Genomic DNA, 19,572 nt, shown 5'->3' with positions numbered 1-19,572 from the left:
AATGATCCGGTAGTGGTAATCCAGTGTATTGTCTGGAGGCACTCAGAAATTATTCTCAGATGGCTCAAATGACACAAGCAGGTATGACCCGTCTTCCGTGTATCCAATATGTGGCCTTTGGAGCATTTGCAAGTCTGTACCATCTGTGTAAAAGCTAGAACAAAGTCTTCTTACTTTGTTGATTCCAAGATGGCGCCTGCGTAGTGGAGGTTGTGCGGTTAAGCCAGTGCCGACAAGGCCGCAGGAATAAAATTAATATCCCTCTCTTGACCACCCATTGAGGAGTGGAGGTGGTCGGGTCAGTTTACTGCTACGCTTGCAATCCCGAATGTGCTTGCCGGTTGAGCGGGGATTGTGGTTCTCTGCAGGCTCTGTACCATTGCTCAGGTTCCGGTGTCGGATTCAGGTTAAATGCTGCATGACCCACATGCACTGCGATCCACGGCCCCTCCGGCGGGAAGGGTAGCGGAGTGATGGCGATGTGGGCCCTCCTTTGAATACCCCGCTTAGCAGTTGGATCAGAGAGCTTTGAACAATATATAGTGGTACGGACATAAGAGACGCCCTATCCCAGGTATGTATAGGGATCCTGGGTTAGAGAAGGTGGATGTGAGGCACCAAAGCCTGTGAGGCCCAGGCCTGTGTTTCTGAGGCTATAGTTGAGCTACGGGGTGTGGAGGCAGCCTGCCGCAGGTGCCTCAAGCTATATAATGAGCTCATCACTGTGCCACATTCAAAGAGTGGCGCAGTTGGAGGTTCCATCCAGCTAAACTTGGGAGCGCCACAAGGGAGACCAGCCCGATGGCTCCACTCGGCTAACTTCAGCTAGTCCCAGTTTCCGACAAGGGGAGACATGAAAAGGGGAAGCAGGAGGAGGGCCCCTTCCAGTAAATGCAGGACCACGGCTGACGAGGACGTCCCGAGGCCCAACAGAGCTTCACTTGGAGAGATTTTGTCCACGACTGGGGGGGGGAGGGAAGAGTCCACCTCCCTCATGTGCTGAGATCAGGAAGGGATGCTACTATTACTATATGAAGATGATTGTAAAAGAATTAATGAAATCTACTTGGAAATCCAGGCGTGGATGGCAGACCACTGCCTCAACAACGAGAAAACGGAGCTCCTGATCGTCGGCTCCCACGCCCGCCTGAACAAAGTAGACCTGCGATATGTTTCCGTCAGCATCGATGGAAACGCAATCAAAGTGGCCAAAGAGATTAAAACTTTGGGGGTATACCTGGACCTGACACTGTCCCTCAAACAGGTGAACTCAACTGCCTCTTCCACGGCCCACACAAACAAACTTATTAATGCTTGCAAGCAATTCCTGTCACCTATTAGTTGCATCACCCTAGCCAGAGCTCCAGAGTGCCTGATTCATGGAATTATTTGTGTGAAAAACGCAGATTTGTGCGCCTTTCTGCCCGAAAATCCCTGTTTGAAGTATGGGGATTTTCGCGCAGAAAGGCGCGTAAATCTGTGTTTTTCAAGCAAATCATTCCATGAATCAGGCAGCTAGTGTTATCCAAGATAGACTACTGCGGGAGCCAATGCAAAGTCCTCCTGCCGGTTGACCAAACCCCCTGCTAACAGCTGGTTTCACTAGTATATTGAACCTATTCATCAAGATGGTTCCACTTACCCAGGTCTCTTGGAATTCAAAAACATCTCATTTCTCCTCCAGGCAATCCCTTGCTTAGCCAGCTCTATATTTGGAACACTGTAACTTGATCTTCCATCATTGGGCATCAAGGATCAAGTTCATGACCCTTTGCATTGTCCACAAGGCATTCTGGGGCCTGGGACCACTCCACCTCCAACCTTCTCTTCCAAAACATCGTCCTTCTTGAGCTCTACGCTCATCCACCTCCGACTCTCTGAGGGTCAGACGTTTCTTCAAGCACAGAGTTGGGGGCAGATCTATCTCCTCGGCTGGGGCCTCCGTCTGGAACAGCCTCCCTGCCTCTCTCAAACTTGAACAGAACCACCTCCGGTTCCAGAAGCATCTGAAGACCTTCCTTTTCGCTTCTGCTTTCTCTTCCTCTCCCCTTCTGATGCACATGACTGCCCCGCGCACTGGTCACCCTCTGAACTCGGGCCCAGGCTCCTGCATGTCCAGTGTCCCTTGCACTGCCTCCGGGCTCCCCATCACTTAAGGGTCTCTATCTGCAACTCTACAGTCCCTTCTCTCTGCATCTATGTGCCACCAGCTGGCTGCACTTGTGAGTTAACTGCACTTCCCCCTTCCCCTCCCCCCTGACACTTCTCCCCTTCCCTGCACTTGCGCGATCTGAACGACGCAAGGCCTAATAAGATCGTCATTTTGTCCTCTCTTGTTCCCCCCCCCCTTGTCTTGTCGCGCCTATAAACACTTTTTTGTACAGGCATGTTATAAATGCCACATCATATATGATATTGCCATTGGGCATAGAACCCATGACCTAAATTAGAATTTTAAAGACATTCCTCCACGGTGGGTCCGAGTGAGCACTAATGAGCTCAATAATGACAGGTGAAACAAACTGGACAATTGCCCAATTTTCTGAACTGCCGTATTCGGGTAGCGTCTCAGTTTCGATGTTTGATTTTATACCATGAAGTTGGGGGACCATATATAAACGTTCCAAAATCCACTTCTGATTTAAATAAGGGCACTCCTCAGCTGTATTCATCTCTATAATCTTCATAGATTTGCCCAAATTCAACACCATACCTTCACCTTCATTTTTTTACATTCAATCGCTGCCCAATATAATCCGTATTAATATTGCACATAGCTAATCTTTTCATTTCACGATTATAGATCTCTCTTTCCCTAGAGGAGAGCTTATTTGTAATTATGTTCATAGTTTTAGTCTTCCCATTTTCCCCTTATCTTTTGTACCATCCACTGTGTGCGTTTCTAGTACTTGGGCGTTCTTATTAGGTTCACTCTCCATCCCATACAGCCATCTATCCATCAACCCATACTCATTGCCTGGGATTTGCCTAGCTTTAGTCCTATCATTAGTGACCACCCTCAGATCAAACATATTGCCTTTGGTCACACATCACATCCTTCTTTTTCATCTGTGCCAATGAGGCACTATTATTTCTAGTTAAATTTAACTTATCAATATTACCAGATTTAAACTTTTTCTTTGCTCATTTTTTATTTAGTTTACGGCAAGTGTGTTTTCTACTCCCATACAAAGTGCTTTGTTCACCCTCAGAACTGATGGCCAAATTCTCAAGGCTCTCGCCACTGATTTGTTCCTCAATTATTATTTTGTTGACAATAGCCCCTTCATCCTCTGCTATAGCTAAACGTAGCTCACTCAAATTATATACAAATCCCCCCTCCTGGCCCGCGTTTTCTACTGTGCATTCTTCTACTCGTTTACTGTTAGAATGGATGTTGTCCACAATGCTTGCCACCAATGTGCTCAGTTCCCGATTTTCCTTCATGAGGGTAGAGCAGAGGCGAAACACAGCATCCATGTTTGCCATTATTGCTTCTAATTTGCTTGCTGTGTTCATTGACCCTTAATGTAACATTTTGCAATCTTCCCAATAGTTATTCTCATCCTCTGTAATTGAATCCTCCTGCGCCAAATCTGGCGTCTCAGAAAAATTGGATCCAATTACATTATCCATATTTCCCATTAATTCCATACTTCTGTCCACCAAATAATTCCCAGATAAATTGGATCCAAAGACATTATCCATATTTCTCAGAAGTTCAATGCTACTGTCTGCCGGTACATTCACAGACACTGCTGTGATCCCCAGCGGTTGTTGCTTAAATTCGACACATGATTAATAGTGAGTTGTTATCAACCATAGTGCTGTTATTTAGCGGTATTGAGCCTCCCTCGTTCATTACCTCACTTGCCACCTCCCTTCCTCTTACTTGTGGAGCTGTCATAAAACGTGACATTTTGGGTTGTTCCATTGCTGATTTGTCATTCTCCAAGTTCTTTGTGCATCCTGTCCCTACAACCCCTTTTTTTTTTCTTTGATTGCAGCTCGACAGGGTGGGGCAATTGTGGAAGCCACACCTCGATCTTTCATTTTATGTTATGTGAGCATAGTTTGGGGCCCATTGTATTTTTGCTAGATAGGCAGCAGATAGGCAGCTCTTAAAAGGTCAGGAGGCGCAGGTAACAAGGAAATCGAAAGATAGCAAGCTGTCCAGTCCACCAAGAGAACGGTGATTAACAGGCAGCCTTACCTTCCCCTTCGCCCTGCCCTATACCATACCATACATCACCCATACGCCACAAACAGCACTTGTGTGGGCACTCTGCTTGATGCGCGTGCACCGGTGTGCGTGCTAGCTGTAAAAATACTGTTTCCGGGTGAAGGGGGGTGGTCTCCCAATTACTATAGTGAAACAAACAAAATAGGTGCTATTACTAACTAAATAGATCAATGTAATTGTCCACAACAATAGCCATGTCCTTATATAGTGTACCTTTTGACAATCTCCCACTGTTCAAGATGTATTATAAAATCCCAAGGGGTCTAGCGGGTCAAGCGCTCAGCCAACAGCACTTGTGTGACCACTGTGCTTGGTTGGAGGCATTGGTTTTGGAGGCCTTTGTTTGAGCTGATTTGTGTTTAGCTTTGTCGATTTGCTTTGCCCGGTCTTAAGCTGCAATTGCAGTATAGTTTAAATTGGCCAATGCCCTCTACTTGCTTAAAGAACTGAAGAGTCGTAATCCCAATACGTTTTGAGAGGCAAATTGTCAATGTGGTTACAGGTACACCTAAGCGAGCACCTTTTGTGTGCTTACTGGTATTGGTTTATTATGAAAGTTTAAACATATATTACAAAATAAAAGGTGTTCACATCACAACTAAGTTGTTGTTGTTCTAATGAAAGAATTCATGTTTTTTTTTTTTACATTTAATTTCTGTGAACTTTGAATCCCTCCCACAGTGGACCGAAGTTCAAAAAGACGGCAAGTGAAGCCACTGGCAACGTCTCTTTTGGAAGCCTTGGATTATGATAGCTCGGATGACAGCGATTTTAAAGTTGGAGAAGATACAGGTAATTTCCTTTACTGAAAAACACACTTCTAAAATGTAAAGCTGTTTATTGCTTTTGTTAGATACGTTTTCTTAAATTCAATTTCCAATTTGTATTATAGCAGAAATGTTTCAGCAGATTAAATGCATAAACAATCATTCTATTAAATATTGTAATTTAGTTTCCCGATCCAATGTGTTTGAGTCTCTTTTTCATTTCCACTCTGATCCTGCACCACAAGTCAGAAGTACACATTTCGGCAGAGTTCCGGGCAGAGTTCCAGTCTGCTCCTGCTTGCATCGCGTGAGGACGTGTTTGGTGTTGCCTCTGCATTTCCTGATCTGCTATCCCTTTCAAGGAAAACAAGCTCAACTGCCCATAAAAACCCTACTTCCGCACGGAGCTCCGGGCAGAGTTCCAGTCTGCTCCTGCTCGCATCGCGTGAGGACGTGTTTGGTGTTTCCTCTGCATTTCCTGATCTGCTATCCCTTTCAGGGAAAACAAGCTCAAATGCCCATAAAAACCCTACTTCCGCGCGGAGCGCGCACGGAGTTCCGGGCAGAGTTCCAGTCTGCTCCAGTCCGCGCCAGGACTGCGGGACGCTGGCTGCTGGGGGCTGGACTTGGACCCACCCAAGATTCTGAGGACTTCCTGGTCCACGAGGTAATCTCTTCACCCCTGGCCCTTGGCCCTCTTTGAACTTGGTTTGAAGTTGGTTTGCTTCTCCTTGAGTGACTCTCCGTAAGCTGACGGCCTGTATTATTTCCAGCTAACGCCGTCTCCGTCGACTAACTTCCAAAACCTCCTTTTTGGGACTCGTACCAAGACCGCTCGAGATTCCTTTCCCTTCCTTACCCTCCATACCTTTTCGTTACTTCTCCTCCACTCCTCTTTCATTTTGTTTCCAAAGTCTTTACCTAAACCTTTACTTCTCCTATTCCTTCTGGTCTTTCTCTCCCCTTCCCCTTTCTCTTGTTTTTCTATCCTACCCCCACTCCTGCTTTGGTACCAATGGAGGACGACTCGGAGCTTTGTTCACTAATAAGTCACACAAAAAAAAGGTGACTTGCGAGAAGGCAAGTTCACTACTGCCTTTGATTACACTTTCAAATCCATCTGTGCTGCAACTGTCACCGTCTACTCTGCCTGCAATTTTTGAAGGCGCTAACTTGCAAGTAATGCCATCTACTTCATCCCTCTCCGGCAGTGCTGGCCTCCCGGGGAATCCAGCGATCCTCGGCACTGTGCCGCAGGGCATTCTACCATGCATGACATCTATTGCCTGCTCAAAAGTGACACAGCTTTTACTATCTACTGTCTCGGGCTATGACTTTCCAGCCCTCTCGACATCCGCTGATCAGTTTGTAGAGGGAACCTCAGGCCCATTGCCCAACGCCATCCACCCCGTTTCCGCCTTGGCAAGGGTTCCGTTCTGTGCGGGGATCGAAGGATGCCCGTCAGACGGCCTGAGGGTGGCGGCCCAGGCAAACGGCCCCGTACGGCCCCCCCACCATCCGCCATCTGATGGCCCATCACTCTGTTCGGCCCAACGTTTGGCAAGTCCTTTTGAGCCATTGCTTTTATCTGCTGATCCGCCCATGATAAAGCCTGCGACTTGTCCATCCTGGGTGACTTGCGGGCCCCCAACCAGCCTACAGCCACCCCTTGGATTGTTACTGCTATGTTGCACACAGCTCCGCAAGATTTAACTGTTAATTTCAATGAAGGGTGCTTAACACGAGATCATGTGCCATCATTTGCAGATGACTATCAGATTGATCCTAGTCAGTCACCCCTGCCAACTTTGAACGTCCATGTATCTGGTACTTCTGAGGACGCTCTGGACCACGACGCCGACAGTCTTCCTGGACTTTCTCCAAACACAAACTTAAAATCTACATTACGCCCTAATTGGAAAAAACTGGTCCACAAAAACAAAGGAAAGCCACCTTTAACTAACCCCATCACAAAAGGCAGCAGCAAGATACGGCCGATGGTATCCAACTCACAATTTCCGCAACCAGCTGGCAAAGGAAAGTACAGCAGACTGCCGAAGCTGACCGATACCACATTAGGACCCAAAAAAAGAGCCGCAGGAATTATGAGTCTTCCTACCCCGGTGTTGTCAAACGCCTTATTCAAATTCTTCAAACACCAAGTTATAAGAAAACAAGCGAACGTTTCTGGAATTAACTCCTTCAGCTTCTAAATGTAGAAAAACAATCCCTGTCTCCGAGGCTAGCCTCCCGCGCTTGGCCGCCAGTCGTAAAACATCCTGTGGATTCCCAGGGCACGGCTACGCCAACTGTCCCTACTTCAGCTTCAGATCTAGTTTCTACTACTTCAACTCACCCACCTGACTCTTGCTCATGCCCAGGGTACAGTTCTCCTATAAGACCAGTGGTGAGGTCTCCAACACTATCACTCATCGAGGCCAGGACCATTCCCCTAACTCCATCCCCGCAGGCCAGGAATAATTCAAAACGGGGTATCAGACATTCTGGAGCTTTTACAACCCAAATCTTACCCGATCCATAAACGCTTAAGTACAGACCTCTGGACGAAGGCTCACCTAAATACACCTGCAGATGCCTCATCACCGCAAGAACAGGCAGCGAGATGTCGCCATTAAATAGCTAATCTTGGACTGGTCGAGACAAGAGATACCTTCGGGAAAACAACGAGGCCAAACGTCCTTCCCTCACCAGTCCACAAAGACCCTTCGAACGCCAGGAAAGATTTGACAACGATTATGTCGGCAATAACGATAGGCATGGCACCCTTTTGTAAACACTATGAAACACTAAGTGATACTTCAAGAGACCATACGGCAATCTTAGCCAACATCCAAGCCAAACTTTCATTCTTGGAAGTATACATCTCGGCGACAGATCCAAAACATGACATCCTGGATACAAACAAGCCTGGGTCAGGCTCTAATTTTCCCACACCAGTTCTGTGCACCTGCTCAAGCAGACGCACCATTGCTGTTATTTCTACATCGACACAGACCTCTTTGGTCACACATCATGATAAAATTGCTCCACTATTTCAAAGAAAACCAAAATCGGCGGCCTCTCTAACTGTGTCTACAGCTATAACTGCTGCTAAGCCAACAAAAAGCATTAACCAGAACTCACAGATGACAAGGGAAAAAAGAACATTGAAACTGGCTAAAAAAGACTGTGTGGGACAAGACCCGGACGAGCCGTCAACTAACGAATCTGACGTCAGCGCTTTGGTCTCTGAGCTCAATAAAGTGGCTACAACTCCTGACGTGAGATCGCCTAAGATATTTGACATAACCGATCTAACTCCGTCTCCTGTGGTTGCTCACGCTGGATTGGACTTGAGTACGACTTCTTCACCTTCTACACCTTTCGATCGAGTACAGCTTCCCAAAAACCAAAAAGAACAAAGAATCTGCGACACCGACTATTTTCTCTTCTAGGTCAGCATCTAACTTGCAACCCCAGACTGGTCCTTCGGCCCTAAAGCTGCCAGATACGGTTCCTCCACCAGCTCTACGGATAAATCCATCTAAACACTCATCCAGGCACCCTGAACGGATCAACCCTTTCAGGTCGCCGAGTCCTCGTCGCCTCGGGTATGACGAGTCAGAAAAACACTGAGAACGGGCCAATCCTAGAAGCCAAGACACCCGCCTGTTTAAAATCGAGCAAATCTCCTCTCACAACAAATACATGATTCTGAATCGAAGAACGGTCTTGAAAATGACAGCGTCGATATCTGGTCTAAAAAAACGGAAATCCGAAAACTTTAAGTGGATTGAGCCCTATCATATGGACAAGGAGGCTAAAGCCATTCTACATATTTATGCAACTGCAATCCAAGATTTGCCCCGTCAAACAGACGAACTAAAGAGATCAGGGTTTCTTCTTACGGAAGTGAAATCCTTGACAGCAGAAAGCGATCCACATGCAAGGCGAGACCCACCTAAAAGACATGCTATTTCTCCGATATACCACCACGACGCTCGAAGAAAAGAACTTAAAGCCCACTTTAGCACGTCAAGCCACAGGAATCCAGATGATTATGGCCTAAACCACTATCGAGCTCAAACTGCGGCAACCACTCAAGGAGTAACACGGAGGTCAGACAAGTATCAACGTTCATATAAAGCCTCCCTTTCATCGCCGCCCCGCACCCGACTCCGTTATGAAAACACCAGACAGAGTCCGAAAAAACCTCCTCTATGCACCTATGCAAGGAGGAAACTGTTGAGAGAAAATTCGCCCTCTTTAAGATCTGAGGCCCACAACATCCACACTCAAAGTCGGTCTGAGAGGAGACCGGTCGCCGTAACAGAGCCCACGAGTACACATTTCATACAATTGGTGTGTATTGTTGTGTTATCCTTACATTTGGTCTGTACTATTGTGATGGGGTACTTTTTGTTCATGCTGAAGCTTCAAGTCGGTTATGTAACTCGCTGCAAGTTGTTTGAGAGCCTTCACAAATTTGATCCCAAATCTTCTCTGCAGTTTTAGCAGCAAAAAATACCCCTTTTGGGATGGGACACATCTTGATTTGCAAATAGTCTTTCCTCTTTCATAACTACATGTCAGGCTTAAAAGCAATGATCTCAAGACTAATGCCAAGGGTTATGAATAATTCCAAAACATCTAGCCATCGTCCTTCAGTTTGACTAATCCTCTACACTCCAGGTTCCTGTTGCCCCCCTAAACTATGAACTGCATAAAACAATTTCCCAGTAATGCCCTAACTGCTGTCCTGCACATCCATCCTACCATCTTGCCTTTCACAGGGATACTTTAATGTTCTTCAAATTAATTGATGACTTTAGTCTTTGTTTATTCTCATCTCCCTCTGTACTTCTACTGTTTAACTATTTAGTCAACCTTATTTTCTCCCCTTTTCTATTTTTCATTGGTATTTGTAAAAAGTTTCCCTTGGTAAATTGTATCCTATTTGTTTGAAAAGGCTCTCTTACGTTTAGCACAGCACACTGTTTACATAAAATGACTAAAGCTTCAAGTGTATTTGGGTGCCAGGATGGTGAATAGTGAGACACAAAAGTGTCATTCAAATAGTTACTGATGTACCCAGTCTTACTCAGATTTAATGACTCGTTTATCTAAACGGCCCAATAAACTTGAAAGAAAATGGTCATTCAAAAATTGAAAATTTAAATATGAGAAGAATAGAAGTATGCCCGTGAACTATAGAAAAATGACCATCTGTATTTTAAGTTATAGACCATGTTTGAGAACCATTGAAAAATGTCTTCAACTATGACTGGAAATATATTGACACATGTTAATTAGATCATACAAAAGATTGTGCCTAGATCATCAAAAGGATTATATGTAAGTTTCTGTTTGAACTGAGGAATCTGTTGAACGTTTGTTTAATAAACATACTATTTCACAATCTGGTTTATTTGCATGCCTGCTTGTGTATACACGTTTGTACTGTCCAAAAATGATAACCATAAAAGAAATTAACACAGACGACTAAACAATTTTGCATTTTATAAAAGACTAGTCAGTTTTGAAAACTTGGCCCATATAGCCCCCCTCGACTCACTGGACATGAGTTGACTTCCACTTGAGGTGAACCATTTTCTAAAGCCTCTATTGTACAATTAACTCTAATCATGTGTGGAGGCAGTGTTCTGTGACTCTCAGCCATGACCTTGTATGTTGTTGCATAAAATCCATCAAGAAAACAGAATGTCTCTTTAATTGAGAGTGTAGGACAACTTAACTTATAAGTTATGGTAGAACCAAGCAATATCAGTGCACACCAATATTCAAGAGTCAAAATTTAAATTGTCGTTCAATTAATTGTAGAGAGTTTGAGGTGCAGGAGCGGAACTGTGATCCTGGCACAGAATCGCCACCACAAGATCCAGAAAAGAGAAGATGATTCAAAAGTCGGATCCTCCCGTCCCATGCACACTTTCAGATACTGTACAGAAGTCAAAATTTATTCTAAAGAACTTTCCACATTGTTAAATAATTAATCAAAAAAGACATGTCTGGCCAATTTTGGTAAAAGAATATATTAATACAGTTTTAATATCGGACAATATTGAACAAAACAAAATGCAAGACCGCTTTCTGTGGCTGACGCGTTTTGAGGATAAACCCTCTTCCTAGCAGAAACTAGACTACAGGGATTATGAGACATACAACCCACTAACCAAACCTCAAATTTCTACATACTTCATACACAAACCCACACAACCACCTCTCTCACAGCAAACCGCACGGACTTCACCACACCAACAAACGGCACATAGATCGCAACAGCACGCGTGGACCTGCTTCGATCCTATATGCACAACCAAGCTCAGCGCACAGTGAAAACCGATCTGAAGCTGCCAACGGTACACCACCTCTCACTTTCCTACGCCCTCTTCACCCACTAACCCACCCCCCACCTTTTTTGTTTACAGATCCAGCTGAGCGCCTGGAGACCAACTCCGTTGGTGACGGTGCGCTACATAAACACTTAACATTAACTATGCACATTGAAGAACAAGGGCTACAAAGTATCCCCTTTCAACTGGGTTATTTTAAAATATGCCCCTCTTTGTAGCATTCAGTGCGCTTCTCTTCGCTTCTGAATAACCGTTTTCTGGACCTAATTAGAATGTTTGTACACTTCTCTTTTGTAGATTAAGCATATGTAGAATTTACTGGGTTGACTTGTTGCAGCGTCACCTACGTTCATGGGGGAAGCACTGGCACTCAAGTCCTAACGGAATTTGTCTTAGCAGAGAGCTCCACTTCAAGATGGAGTTCAAATTCAGGTTTAGGTATACTTTCGTTTAGTCCCTTCTCTAAACTTCAGCGCTTGAAGTTCTTTATACTTCTCCAAGATGGTGGACGCTATGAGCGAGTAACTTTTGCTGTAGCCAAGGTTACTGACGTCTCCGTCCTTGTAACCACATGACACGGTATCACAGCGGTCTACACACAATGGAGGTGAGGGATTCGTCTTGTTCCCGAGACTTTACAGAGTTATGTTTGTGGTGCTGCCTAATTGATGTAACGGGACAAATTGACCACAATATCTCCTAATATCTTTATAGCACTGTTTCATGCAGAGTGACCCTTCCACACAGCGCAGGCTGTTACCAGGGATACAGACGCCATTAAGCACAGCGCGAACTGTGGTTATTAGCAAATGGGGGTGAGTGAGACTACTGAATTAAGGATTACACTTTATACTATGTTCAATTTGGAACTATACATAGCAAACTATTAGGCGACCGTTTTTCACATTAGATATTTTACCCATTATAGCTTCATTCAGGATTTAGATGACCCACATCGAGAACTCTAGTATCACATTGTGAACCAAGGTCCAAGAGGAGAACTACATTTCCCCTCGTGCTAAAAATCAGCGGAACGGTAAAGCTTACTGGCATTCACCGCTAGGGTGAGTCTCTATATCCTCACGTGTTTATATTCTTGAATGTTGTCTTACGGCATCTATTGAGCTTATTAACAGAATATATAGAATTGGAAGATGATAGCGGATGTATTGTTTGGACTGCTATCTGATATCACATACTCTTCAAACACTTATGAGGTGCCTTCTGCTTCTATGTCAGAGTTGCTTGTCATTACCCAGTTGAACATAAGGATTTTGGCATTCCAGGTGGAAACTTGATTCCCGCCTAGAAATACGAGAGTACTTGGACGACTCTCTGATAAGGTATTAATTTACATTTCACGAGAGAGATGATATGACAATAATATACTGGGTCACATTCAGATGGCTCCATGTTTTATTGATCTATACACACTGAGTGGTTTAATGTATTTATAGTGACCCGTTAAATACAATCTACCATGATTCACCTATATATTGGGGGACCTCCATGTGACTCCATGATTGACTGGCCCATACCCATTTAGTGATTTAATGCATAGATAGTGACTCCTCAAATAGAATGCACCTTGAATCAACCTGAAGATTGGGTCCCCTTTTGGAAGGCTCCATGATTGAGTGATCTATATCCAATGAACGGTTTAATACATTAATAGTGCCTCTTTGAACGCATTGTCTCCTAATTTATTTTTTGCACATTGTACTCCAGGTTTGAATGAACACAAGCATGCCATGTCTTTTTGTATGATATTTTCTTCACAGTCCGTAAAGCTCTAGAAGAAGAGGGTGTATCCTCGAAACGCATCAGCCACAGAAAGCGGACTTGCATTTTGTTACGTTTTGTTCAACATTGTCTGATATTAAAACACTCTATATATTCTTTTAAGAAGTGCGTTCGGAAGTGTGGCTGTTGGGCTGCAATTTATGCTGTCTCCTGTATCCTTAACTGATTGTGACTTTTGAAGCCTTTGTGTACGGATACTGCCCGTCGGCAAGAGGAAGCACAGAGGTTGTTGTAACGTGAGGAGGATTCGCGCCCATTGAACAAAAATCTGCCTTTGTGCCTGCCCCCCGGCCTCCCCCAGCCACAGCCACTTCCTGATAAGCACTGGTGCACGCGCATCCCGTGAGCGCATCTGAAGTGCGTTCGGAAGTGTGGCTGTTGGGCTGGCGGCGGGCGGAGGCGATTTTGTGGTGTATATTGTGTTTTTATATTGCAATTATTTTAACTAGTAAAGCTTTGCAAAAAGCGGGTTTAGGTCAGTAATGAAGAACAACAAATTACCGCTCATTTGCAAAGACGCGGGTGCTGATTTCTTTACAGCAGTCAGCAGAAGACTAGCTAGTCTTGCTCATGCTGCGGCCTTACCGCTGCCTGAAGTAAACGAAGAGGAGGTGGAACTCCTGCAGTGTGCACAAGAGTGCTCATTGTTAGACAAACGGAGTGAGGAAAATACAGGCCCATCCCAATCTTTGTTTGGGGAGCATGATTTGCCTAATAATATGCCGGTGAAAATGAAGGGCTCTGATTTAAGTATACATTCTGAGTGCCACCAATTTGAAAATGAAAACTGTACGTCTAGCAACTTCAAACATGATAATCTGCTGGATCTTTCTGATCACTTCCCGACGAATGTGCGAAATCTTTAACAAGTCTGCCTGATACACCTGCCTCTGAATTTTCTGTAATGATGAGCCTTTTTAATCGGCTAATACTTACAGAATTGCGGAAGCAAACAGAATCTATTGTGGATCTGGCTTCTGAAATTTCATTACTACCTGGCAAATTAGCTGACTCAGACTAAAACACTGAGGGAGAGGCTTGGTGAGAGCCCAAAGCCTGATATTGCTGGTTCAGGGTCCACAAAGCCTCTCTCGGCTCTGTTAGCTGATGAGATTATTGTGCTACCTGCCACTCAGGAATTCGAAGCCGAGATAGGCTTGGACAGTACCGGAAACTGCCTGGCGGTAAAAGAACAATTGGATCAGGGGGTGAATGCATCCCCGAATATGATGGAAACTGGTGTAATTGAATTTAAACTCTCAAAAAGACCAGGGAAAAAGCTTGCCAAATTGAAGAAAAAAACAATAATAATAAAAATGGAGGTTTGGCGAAGTTGTCGAGGAAAGTTTTTGAGGGATTGCAACTACGAAAAGGATGATGAACTATCAGCTTCTGTAAATAAACAACCACAAAGTAAAATGTCTGTAATCTGTAAAGATCCCCCCTCGAATGCTAATAGAGGTACAGACCAATCTACACAGAGCATATATACTGAAGGGGATTATCCGCTCTGTGAAGTTATGAAGAAAAAAAACGCAGGGATGACTTATATGAGATCTTTAATGCTGCTCAGCCACAGGGAACCACTGTGGAATCGGTTATGCCTCCAGATGGTGAGGACAATACTCGCCCAAATGGAATTGGTGTAGTTATGCTAGAAAGTAAGATCGGAAATGTGGGTCAAATCAGTCGTGGTGCCGGACCAGTGAGGAACCATGTAGGCATCTCGGTCAATAATGGTCTCGGTAGCACTGATTGGAAAATCGCATCTGGTAAGCTATCTAACGATAGCTACCTTGATGCGAATACAAGGGCAAATATTTTTAAGCCAGAAAGACTCGATATAGATTCCATCAATAAGATTGATGAGCGGAACATTAAAATGAATGTGAATCATGATGCTTTATATCTTTCCATTTTAAGAGTACTTAAGGATAAGCACCCACAAGGGGCATCTCAACTTTTGGCAGGACAATTGTCGGTCAAAAATTGTGTTGGGACATATGAGGAATATTGTGCTGACTCAGCCATGGAATCGATAATCAGAATGGTGGTGTGGAGGTCGACTAACCGCTCCAGGTCCACAGGACGCTTGACTTGAAGGATCCTGTGCGACCAGATCTACCCGGGCTTGTTCTGACAACCTTATTTAATGACCCTGCTAATACCTTGCTAAATAGACCATTTACACTATCTTTATTGGGTCAGATTCCAGATCTTAGCTTGATTAGTTCGGCAGATATTCATCTAGTTGACTATATTCATAGGCAAAGACAAGATTATGTTAGACTAGTGATTCTGTCCCCATTGGTCGAAGAGGTTATGACATCTTTGAATATGTGCATACTCCACCTCAAGTTAAACACCCGGTGTGGAATAACAATAGATATGCGAAGGAAGTTTACCCAAATAATGCGGCTAGGGTAACTGAGGCTGCCATAGTTGACAACAGGGAAAAACAGGACTGGGGGTGGCTTGCCCTGACTCTTCGGGAGTCTATTGACACCCTCAAAAAATTGGGGAAGCCTCTCTAGTATTGCAGAAACAAACTTTGAAATTATTGAGTTGGAACTCAAGAGGATCTTCTAATTTGTTACATAATCCGATCCTCATGAGTGAACTTGCCCATTTTGATTTTCTGTGTATTCAAGAAACTTGGACGAGGGTTCACCATTGCTGGGAGGGTTTTACGGTTTCTTCGCTATGTGCACAAGGGGCAGGCGTGGCCGCCCAAAAGGAGGTCTCGTCATTGCCGTGAAAAACGATCTTAACCCCAGAATTACTGGTGAATGGGTATTTTCTCAACACTTTCTAGTGGTGGGTTACGTACTGAAGTTTAAGGTTGTGGACACAGCATTTCTATTTGTGAATACATATTGGAATCCGGCAGAATATTCAGATAATCAATTATGGTTGGAATTGTGTAACTTGCGTTCACTACTGGAAAGCTGGTTATCTGTGAATCTAGGGGGGCATATTGCGATAGTGGGGGATCTGAATGCTGATATCTATGAGGATCCTTTAATTGGTGACCTGCACATTTGTAATCGTGAGGCCCTTCCATTATTAAGGGATAACCCAAAGTGTCAGGGGAGAATTTGGTCTAATTTTTGTGAGGTTTGGGGACTTGAAATTCTTGTTAATCATCTGCCCACTTGGAAAGCTAGAGGCCTCAAATCCACAATTGATTATATTATCTGTTCGGTGGGTCTGTTTAACGGTACAGGAAAATTTGATTTTGATACCAATCTGTGATCACTGTATGCTTTCCCTGGAAATTGGCAATGTGGAACAAAATAAGCCAAAAATAGTTTATAAATATAATCTGGGTACTAATTGTGCAGGGAACACAATTAAGTGGACTGAAAAAAAAGTACATGCTTTATTGGCACTATGATTAAAGATCATGAAAGTCTCTCCGATTATCAGCGGGGTGATACATTCTCTGCCCTCAAATTTACTGAGTATATAAGCAGCTCCCTTGGAGGTCGCTTTTGGTCATAAGAAGTCCTGTAATATCTATAAGACTCATAATTTTGATCTGGAAGTGAGGGATAAGAAGCTTTTGATAAGTAGAGAGATTAGACAGGTTAAGAAAGCCGGGAACCCGCTTATCGATACAGTGGCTATGTTAAAGAAAATAAAGCAAAAATACAAAAACTGGTCTATTCAACATCGTACTATCAGATGCCAGAGGGATGGGGAAGTCATGTTAAATTCCCTACGAGGAACTTACTCAACGAACTTTTGGAATCTAATTAATGATCTAGATAAACCACAGAAATAGTTAATCCTATTAATGAATCCACTTGGTTGGGACATTTTGCTAATTTGAACTACAGCAAAAAGGATGAGGTACCTATAACATGGAAATGTAAATCTCAATGGCTTTTGAACTTTAACACGTGTGATATTGAAGATCTAATTATTCTAAAAATTCAGGGGCACCTGGGCCGAATAACCTGTCTAACAAAATCTTCAAGCGTGAACCTGTGATATGGGTAAAAATACTTACCCTGCTGTTTAAAAACATACTATTTACTAAAGTTATTCCTTTGTCCTGGAGGGTATCAGTTATTATCTCAATTTTTAAGAAGGGATCTCGGTTATGTCCCAAGAGTTATAGGCCAATTGCCATTGCAGATCCAGAATCAAAATTGTTTGCATCAGTGGTGCTGAAAGATATATAAAAGTGGATGTTGGTGGAACAAATCCTAGTTATGAGACAAATAGGTTTTAGGAAAAACATGGGAACCGAGCGCGGTGGGTTAATACTTAATTGTTTGAGAGCTGAAGCTATGAAGAAGGGTTCTACCTCTGGTGCATCCATGCATTTTAGCTCTGCCTCTGATTTGGTGGATAGAACTATTCTCTGGCAGAGATTGAGAGTACTGAATATGCCCCCCATATGTAGTAAGGGCTATTTATTCAGAGACAGGACTGAAGGTTAGACTCGACTCTGAGGGCACTCTTTCCAATGAATTTATTATACACAATGATCTGCGTCAAGGCTGTAGGCTGGCACCTACAATATTCAATCTTTATGTGAGTGGAGCGAATACTGCTCTGTCAAACAAAGGCCTAGTGACCCCCAGACTACGGAATACCCATCTGTCCCGGCTAGCATATGCAGACGATCCTTATGGATAACACCAACGTTGGTCTTCAAAGAATGCTTATAGCTTTTGATGAATTTATCTTCTCTATATCATTGAAGATCAACCCTTCAAAAACAGTAATTGTCCACTTAGAAAGAAGAAACAAGCAGTTAAATTTGTTCACATGGTCATGTGGTAATAGTCGACTTAAAGCTCAACCTGTGTTCAAATACTTGGGTTTTGTAATATCTGGGGCTAATTCAAGATCCTTATTCAGGACACAACTTAGACTCCAAGCAGATATCGCTATACGACAAATGCGTGCTTTAGAATCCAAATTCAGGAAATTTACAATGATTCCGCTGAGAGAATTTTATATGAAAAAGGTTATTCCGCGATTAATTTATGGGGCGGAATTACAATCTAAAACCTGTGAGGGGGACTGGTCCTCTACTGAGAGTTATATTTGGAAATCAGTTTTGCATTTTTTACCGAAATGCATTCCTTTTCATTTAATTAAATATGAACTTGGATTAAACTCTCTCCTGGCTTGCGCAACCTGGAAAAGACTTGGTTGTGGAGAAAATGTAAGTCAACAGAGGTCACTTCACTGTATGGTTGTGCAGGACAGGATATTGGAAACCCTATTATACAAGTATTGAATGCTGAATCCTTAAAAACCCTGATATCTCTAGGTATGTCGATAACCTCTCTTATGAATAGACCCTCTAGGGTCTAAGAAAGTGTTAAGGGTTTTGATTGGCTACATACAAAAAATAGAATTGTGGAATCAAAACTGTACCATCAAGTGTGTGCACTGAACAAATGGCTGCCGGCAATGGAAAACGAAATATCCTAGTAAAAGAATCAGAAATTATTTTATGCGTTTTAGGTTTCATGTCATTGCTACAAACCAGATTAACTATCAGACTGACTGTGTTAGGCACTTGGACATGGTGCAGATTCTGCTGTGTAGAGGGGACGGTTGAGAACCTGCAGCATATATTACTGGTGTGTTTTGGTCAATATGTATCGAATACTGCCGTTGTTGATAGGGAATTTATCTGGAATAAAATGCTACATGAGAGCAAAGATAATTTGAACATCAGGGTTGCAACATTTTTGAGAAATGTCTGTGCTCTTTTTTTAAGTGATTAGAATTGAATTTATTTGCCCATTACAGATATAGTGGTGAATTTTAGTAAGGGTAATAATTCCTCTGGTCTGGGTGAGATGATATGTGTTTTTTGTCACGATTTTATGCATTATTGTGGCTAATTTATGTCTTTAAGCACCTATTTTGTTGTATGTTTAGTGAATTGTATGTCTTATTTAATATGATTTGAAAATTTTAACTCTTATACTGTACAATGCATTTCTAAAAATGTGCTTTTAACATTTTGTAAACGTTTATATAAACCAAAACAAATAAAGGAAAAAAAAATATTCTTTTACCAAAATTGGCCAGATATGTTTTTATGATTAATTGTTTTACTAACAATGTGGAAAGTTCTTAGAAGAATTTTTGACTGTTTTGTACAGTATCTGAAAGTGTGCAGGGGACGAGAGGATTTGACTTTTGTAACTTCTTCTCTTAGAAGTTATGCTCACAGGCTGATCTTTCACCTCTTGGGGAACATTTGGGAATTTTTACTTTAATTGATTCTTGGGTTTTGATCATTGAAGAATGACATTTTGTCTAACTACATTTCTTCTAGTAACTACCACACTTTTCCATGTGCATGCATTATCTTGATTTATCTTGGGCAAAGAGTACTTTCCCCGAG

The 19,572-nt window shown here is 43.1% G+C and overlaps 1 protein-coding gene across 3 annotated transcripts in view; it reads left to right on the top strand.

Annotated features, from left to right (window-relative positions):
- PHF14 (PHD finger protein 14) overlaps window positions 1-19,572 on the top strand; it is a 2,413,061-nt gene that overhangs the window by 53,148 nt on the left and 2,340,341 nt on the right. For all 3 annotated transcript variants that reach the window (XM_069648631.1, XM_069648632.1, XM_069648633.1), the window contains exon 2: window positions 4,925-5,035. In XM_069648631.1, coding sequence (XP_069504732.1) covers window positions 4,925-5,035 — 111 coding nt within the window. The remainder of the gene's footprint in view (window positions 1-4,924; window positions 5,036-19,572) is intronic.

Source organism: Ambystoma mexicanum, chromosome 2q (assembly GCF_040938575.1).
Source record: "Ambystoma mexicanum isolate Mex_15411 chromosome 2q, UKY_AmexF1_1, whole genome shotgun sequence".
Classification (NCBI taxonomy): domain Eukaryota; kingdom Metazoa; phylum Chordata; class Amphibia; order Caudata; family Ambystomatidae; genus Ambystoma; species Ambystoma mexicanum.
The sequence above is the reverse complement of the archived record's forward strand: the minus strand, read 5'-3'. Positions and strand labels throughout refer to the sequence as shown.